The sequence below is a fragment of the Arabidopsis thaliana genome, chromosome 4 (assembly GCF_000001735.4).
Source record: "Arabidopsis thaliana chromosome 4, partial sequence".
Taxonomy (NCBI): Eukaryota; Viridiplantae; Streptophyta; class Magnoliopsida; order Brassicales; family Brassicaceae; genus Arabidopsis; species Arabidopsis thaliana.
This window is the reverse complement of record NC_003075.7, coordinates 2401927-2409221: the sequence shown is the minus strand read 5'-3', so window position 1 is coordinate 2409221 and position 7295 is coordinate 2401927. Positions and strand designations below refer to the sequence as shown.

The 7295-nt window shown below is 34.9% G+C and overlaps 2 protein-coding genes across 8 annotated transcripts; both read left to right on the top strand.

The window, feature by feature from the left end:
- Positions 1-484: 484 nt before the first annotated feature.
- On the top strand, positions 485-6325 carry CPK23 (calcium-dependent protein kinase 23). Of its 7 annotated transcripts, none has more exons than NM_001340501.1 (11): positions 485-1398; positions 2291-2434; positions 2520-2672; positions 2760-2872; positions 3037-3204; positions 3293-3420; positions 3545-3644; positions 3730-4596; positions 4754-5004; positions 5450-5613; positions 6059-6325. In NM_001340501.1, the coding sequence occupies exons 1-8, from the start codon at positions 729-731 to the stop codon at positions 3814-3816; spliced, it is 1563 nt and encodes a 520-aa protein (NP_001319868.1). In that variant the 5' UTR covers positions 485-728; the 3' UTR covers positions 3817-4596; positions 4754-5004; positions 5450-5613; positions 6059-6325. The 7 variants fall into 7 exon arrangements, with proteins under 7 accessions (NP_001319868.1, NP_001190672.1, NP_001328084.1 ...); NM_001203743.2 differs by having other exon boundaries at positions 4088-4127; positions 4254-4596; positions 5450-6078; NM_001340502.1 differs by having other exon boundaries at positions 4754-5613.
- A 547-nt stretch (positions 6326-6872) lies between these two features.
- On the top strand, positions 6873-7295 carry AT4G04730 (Ta11-like non-LTR retrotransposon; the record flags this gene model as incomplete). Its single annotated transcript, NM_116711.1, has 1 exon — positions 6873-7295. One exon carries the CDS (start codon positions 6873-6875, stop codon positions 7293-7295), a length of 423 nt encoding a protein of 140 aa, NP_192382.1.

Sequence of the window (7295 nt, the reverse complement as noted above, 5' to 3'; positions counted from 1 at the left end):
CCACATTCTTTATAAATTAAAAACAATATTCGAAATTTAATATTTTAAAGTCTATCACTTAATATTTTTCACGTTATAAAAAAGATCAATCTTTCATAGATTGTTTTTCCTTTATCTTTTTTGTTCTTGGACAATTTTGTTTTAATATTTAAAATAAAACTGTTATCTTTAAAACTGTTAGTTATCAGATATTAATTCATGAGTTTTTCTGTTTTAATTTTATATTCTTTTTTATTATTACCAAATATTAATTAGTCTATTTTAGTAATTTTATATTGGATCATTGGCATTTTGCCTAACTTGTTTTAAGTTTAATTATTTTTCTGAAACTAATATTGGACCATTGACATTTTGCCTAACTTATTTTCTTATTTTCTTTTTGTCTTCAACATAATTTTTAACCAACCAATCTAAAGAATAAAGATTATAAACTGATCTCTTTGTAAGAAATATAAAAGAGTTATCTTTCTCTTATGACATCAATAATTCTAAGGCCCAATTAAGGCCTCCAGAGCAGCCCAATCTGAGATCTCGATATATTTTTTCCGGTATATGAAAAAAAAGTCCAAAATCCAGCTCAAAATTCAAATCTTTCAAAAATTTCTTACAGTTCGAGTCAAACATATACAATAATACAAACCACAAATGTGTTCTCAATCAAATTCCTCCAAGTTTATCTTCTTCTTCAATCCAAGAAGAAAGTCTACGAAAAGTCTCCTCCTTTACTAATGGGTTGTTTCAGCAGTAAACACCGGAAAACTCAAAACGACGGCGGCGGAGAAAGATCAATTCCGATAATTCCAGTTCAAACCCATATCGTTGATCAAGTCCCCGATCATCGTAAACCTCAAATCCCATCACCATCGATACCCATCTCAGTTCGAGATCCAGAGACGATTTTAGGTAAACCATTCGAAGACATCAGGAAATTTTACAGCTTGGGGAGAGAATTAGGTCGAGGTGGTTTAGGGATTACGTATATGTGCAAAGAGATTGGGACTGGGAACATTTATGCTTGCAAATCGATTCTCAAGAGGAAGCTAATTAGTGAGCTGGGTAGAGAAGATGTGAAGACAGAGATTCAGATCATGCAGCATTTGTCTGGACAACCAAACGTTGTTGAGATCAAAGGTTCTTATGAAGACAGACATTCTGTACATTTGGTAATGGAATTATGTGCCGGTGGAGAGTTGTTTGATAGGATTATAGCTCAAGGTCATTACTCTGAGAGAGCTGCTGCTGGTACCATTAAGTCAATTGTGGATGTTGTTCAGATTTGTCATTTGAATGGTGTGATTCATCGAGATCTCAAGCCTGAGAATTTCTTGTTCTCGAGTAAGGAGGAGAATGCAATGCTTAAAGTAACCGATTTCGGGTTGTCCGCGTTCATCGAAGAAGGTTAGCTATAGAGATTGATCTTTTATAGAATCATCTTAGGTTGATTTGGTATGCTAATGGTACGAATCTATAGATTGTCTTGCACAAGTCTCTTTAGTATCTACATTCATCTTAGGAGTTCACTGAATCGTGATGTCATATACTCTAGAATAAGAATAGAATGTTATGCATAAAGGAGTCCGATTTGAAATTGATAGGTGGTCCCTCCTCAAAGCCAAAGAGATGTGTTTTGTCTTAACACAAGAACACACAAAGTACCAAAGAGATAAACTCTGTTTTGTCAATTTTCAAGTCTGATTCCTTAACTTGACATTGAAGTCTTTAAATACACAAAAATAAGAAAGAAAATAACCACTAAATCTACTACTAACATCGTGGGGAGTGGAGAATACAATCCCATTAATTTAGGAGCCATAACAAGACCACATCTCTTTTCTATGACACCGGTTTACTCTGGTTATGTGCTTATCAGAAATGTTCTGTGTTCATTGAATAAAGTGAGCTCGAGATTGATCATATTCTTAGTGTATTGATGATTGCGTTTGATAGGTTTTGGGTCCTATAGGATTGTCTAGCACAAATCTCTTTTAGTATCAAGTACTTGTTTTCGAGTAACGATGAGACTGTTATGCTCAAAGCAATTGATTTTGGGGTTTCTCTGTTCATTGAAGATTGATCATATTCTTTCACGAATCGAAAATATGCACTTTGTGCTTTAATCATGAGCTAGATTGGTGACTTATGTTCCAATGCATAGAGATGGGACTCTACTCTTTAGTAATAGAATCAGGTTTATGTTGTCTTATTATTGTACAGATTTAACTATGTTTATGTTTTCGTTTTAGTTTATTTTGATTTTTATGTTTATCTGTTTGTGAAACCAAAATTACAGGAAAAATTTACAAGGATGTGGTTGGGAGTCCTTACTACGTTGCTCCTGAAGTATTAAGGCAGAGTTACGGAAAAGAAATCGACATTTGGAGTGCAGGTGTTATTTTATACATCCTACTCTGCGGTGTACCTCCTTTTTGGGCCGGTAAAAGACCTTTAAGCTAACAAAACTTCTTGATTTTTTCTTCTTCTTCTTAAGGTTTGATCTGTAATCATATGTTATTTTGTAGACAATGAAGAAGGAGTATTCGTTGAAATTCTAAAATGCAAAATTGATTTTGTACGTGAGCCATGGCCTTCTATATCTGACAGCGCGAAAGATCTTGTTGAGAAGATGCTAACCGAAGACCCTAAGAGACGAATCACTGCTGCACAAGTTCTTGGTAAGAGAATGTGAATACCAGTCTTGAGTTTATGGTCGTTTACCGAGTAATGCTTTACTAATATGTAGCAATCCTTATGGTTTATAGAACATCCTTGGATCAAAGGGGGAGAAGCACCGGAAAAGCCTATTGATAGCACTGTGTTATCACGTATGAAGCAATTCCGAGCAATGAACAAGCTTAAGAAGCTAGCCCTAAAGGTAATCACGTAGCTCAAAATATTATGAAATTAAATCTTTCTTTATTACTAATTATGCATCTCGCTTATAGTCTTTCCATCTCTTTGTGTTCTCTAATCAGTTGAAACATCTCATATCTACTAGTGCCGGAACTTGGGGATCTAATTTGTGTGTTCTGTTTGCAGGTTAGCGCGGTGAGTCTATCCGAAGAAGAGATCAAAGGTCTTAAAACCTTGTTTGCGAATATGGATACCAATAGAAGCGGGACAATCACTTATGAACAACTCCAAACTGGGCTAAGTAGACTTAGATCTAGACTCTCTGAAACTGAAGTTCAGCAACTCGTTGAAGCGGTAAGTTATCTTCAGCATCTTGCTTTCTCTTTTCCGCAATTAAGATCTTGAAAAAGACAGTTTGAAACACATGATGATAACTTTTCAGTCTGATGTGGATGGTAATGGAACAATTGACTACTATGAGTTTATCTCTGCGACAATGCATAGATACAAATTACATCACGATGAGCACGTACACAAAGCATTCCAACACTTAGATAAAGACAAAAATGGGTAAGTTTCTTACATTTTCAGTGTACGAATCAATCATTTCTTTTTTTTTGTCAAGAGGATTAAGATTCAAATGTGTGTAACTATTATGAGGCACCAATGTTAATGCTATTTGGTAATCCAATAGGCACATAACTAGGGATGAGTTGGAAAGTGCCATGAAGGAATATGGAATGGGAGATGAAGCTAGCATCAAAGAAGTTATATCCGAAGTTGACACCGACAATGTAAGTCGCACTCTCTAACATAATCCAACATCTCAAACAGTAAACCGGTGCTTGTAATGAAACCTTGAAAGGAACTATGTTACAGGATGGAAAAATAAACTTTGAGGAATTTCGTGCGATGATGAGATGTGGCACCACACAACCAAAAGGGAAACAGTATCCATTCCACTGACCAAGACTACATAGATCCAACGGAAAGTAATTCTTAAACATGGAAAACTCAAAACGACGGTGGCAAAAGATGAATCAACCAAGCCATCAACAGATTTTCAACACCGTCTACAAACCCAATCTCAGTTCGAGATATATCAATGGGAGATATATCGAATGGTTACAAAACTGGACAAGTATGTGCACAATACAGCCTTCGAATTCAGTCCTTCTCGCAATGAAAGTCAATATCTTGGAGTAGATGATGACTGAGAATTGGTGGACATTTTTAGGCTTTATCTCCAGTGGAAATCATGAGAGAGGTTGCGTTAGGTAAAATTGATAATATGTCGAGACAGATAGCAATCATGAGACTTTGTGATCACACTGCTTAGAAAGGGGAGATAAGTGTTTTAGAGATTAGAGAAATCCAGCCGTTGTTCATCTTTGGCCTTGCAGAAATAGGAGTTCCAGTGAACACATTCAAGCAAAACAATGTTCAGGAAGATGGTTTATATCTTCCAGTGCTTAACAATGCGGCTTGATGATAAAGATTGCCGTTTATAATCTTCTTCCAGAGATTTACAGAAACCTAGACTCACCAAGAGACTCGTTGGAAGATAACAATTGATGGGTCTTGGCACTTACGGGTGCGTTCTGTGCAGCAATTAATTTGAGATAGATCTCAAGTCACGCTGGATACTTTATGGAGATTGCATATAAGATGATAGATGAATACTTTATCCGAAGCTTTTTGTGAATTTCGCATCTGATTTCTATGAAATCGATCTTCTGGAATGAGGTAAAAAAACATCTCAATCCGATCATGTGGTTTGCTAATTCTGTCGAGAGTTTCTCTTTTCCATTGGTCGAAATCGATAAGATTGAATGGTAGAATATAACATATTTGTGTGTTTTTCGATTGAATAGTCTAACAAGGATTCTTGATTTGGTTTTAGGATGATGGATTCATGAAAGTTTTCTAGGTAAGAGATTTCAATCTCTTTGCGAATTTTAAGGAGATTCAGGTAAAAGAGATTGATTTGAAATGTTGTTGCATTATTCCATGTTCTATTGACTCCAAATCGTTAGTCAATTGCCTATTGAGTTGTTTAGGGATACATTGTAGAAGAAACTAGGACACCTATGACTGGCTTTACATTTTTGGTGCTTTCCATTGTGCAGCTTGCATGGTATTAAATCCCTCAAGGTATGCATTCTTTGTACTATTCTCCAATCTCTTAAGAGAATCTTATTGATTTGATGCACTTTATGTTATATGCTTCTGATTTGCCTTTTTCCTGCGTTTGTCAAATACTCAAAATATACAGAAATGATCTGAAAAGTCAAAGGAATTTGAATTTGAGTAGTTGTTAACTTAGTAATAACTTTATCTTGCATCTACATTTTCTCAACATCCTTAGGAACCCTTTGAGCATCAAAAACTTTATTACGACTCTAATGTACTATCCTGATGGGATGAATATAGAGATAAATCTGAGATTCTGAGGATCTGAGAAACAGATGTAGACCTGAAGAAGATGACTTTGGCGATATTGTCCAACTTCTATATGTGTTTTATTCTTTCAGTTTATAGCCATCATTCCTCATATGTACTTTATTGATGCAATCTATACCTGAAATCTTCTTTTCAGTTTGACGAGCACCAGATGACCAAGATAAAAAAAATGAGCAGAGGAATTACGGGTAGAGTCAGAGAGTTGCATTAGGCAAGTGCTTACACTTTGTCTACGTTCTTGAATCAGTAAACGATCTTGCTCAAGTCATGATGGATCTTTCTGCACTTGTGATAGATCAGGTAAAACTTGTTAAAATCCATATTCTCTTTGTCTAGCTTCCGAGTCTTCTTCCTTCGGGAAAAAAAATATTATTAAAAGCAACCCATTGTGTTGTAGCTACAATAGTTGATACGAAATTTGCTAGTGAGATGTTATGAACTGGACCAAATTTCACTTAGATCATGTATGTTATTGTTTGTTGTAGTCAAGTTTACCATACATGTAAAGATAACAGTTCTGAATATTGCTTATGTGTTTTGGATATGACACCAGTAGGATTGGTCATTGAGCTATAGTGGGAATCATTTCACTAGCTCACTTATGAATCTGTAATCTGCTTTTTCCTACTTGGATCTTCTCCCTTTCGTAATTGTAATTTTAAATAGTTGTGCTTTCACTTGAAAATCTTGAGTATAATGTTTCTCTTAAAGCGTTTTTGCTCCTTTTTTTTCTTTTTTCTTTCAGGGAAACTGGGACTTCGAGCAAGTCAGCTTATAAAGACTTCGTGAAGTGGCTTTGAATACAACAGTTCCACATATCAAGGACAAAGTTATGCTTTATGTAAAATTAGTATATTCAAACAATATAAATATCATCATTTCGGTCGATTGTCTTTCTAATTTAGGTAAAAGATTTCTTTTGTTGACAGCAAATTTTATTTAGATTTGATAAAAACAAATTATATAAAAATTTAGTAGAAATGGTCTATAAAAATTTTGTGTTGCTTTTAAACCGACGTTACTTTCATAAATTCTGATATTAAGTCAGCTTATAAGACGTCATTTGACAAACCTGGCTCTCTATACTAACGTTAGTCATAAACCTTTAGTATAAATGACGTTAACCTTCCATTTCATGTTTTAAGAGGAAATTTGTTCAAAATTAGATGATATTTTTAATTTTTAATATAAATTAGGGATTAATTAGTTTTTTTATTAGTTTTGGCGATTTATATTCGGCAGATTATTTTTTATTGGTTGAATCATATTTGAATAGATAATAAATGATGTTTTACTTTACAAATAAAAAAAAATTAAATGATTTCTTAATCTGTGTGTGAAAATTATTTTTTAAATGATTTTTAATATGTGTGCATTATTAGAAGATTATTTATACATCAAACAAATTTACTAATTTACATATTTATACATCAATATGAGAGACTCAGGCCCATAACCGAAACTACTGTCCTTACCGCCAACGGTTTCAGAGCATTGACAGGGAAAGAGCTGCTTTCAGGGATAGTGTTTTGAGATTAAGCTTTAACTCTCAATCTCAAATGACTGATAGCTCTCTTCCGGTTCCTTTACATCCACCTCCACGAGTGCCTACACCTCCATTGAATCCACAAGAATTGGCAGCAGTTACTCCATACTTTCCAACTTCAAGACCTTCAGCTTTCCAAGCTTTCACAGTTCCGACTACTCAAGCTGGTGTTAGACGTCATCAGGTTTTCCCTGACTCTAACATCAGTCAAGCCTCTGGAGCTGCGATTACTTATGGAGTAAGGCAAGTTTTTGAGGTGGGAAAATCATCAAGAGGTGCTCAAGATGGGGAATCTCACAATAACATGCATCTTGGGGAGTCATCTAAGAGGAAGAACTTGATCATTCTTCAGCGAGATAAGGAATCAAGACAACACAAACAACAAGAAACTGAGCAAAGAATGGGAGGTATTCTCAAACCTCCTAAGAAACGTTAA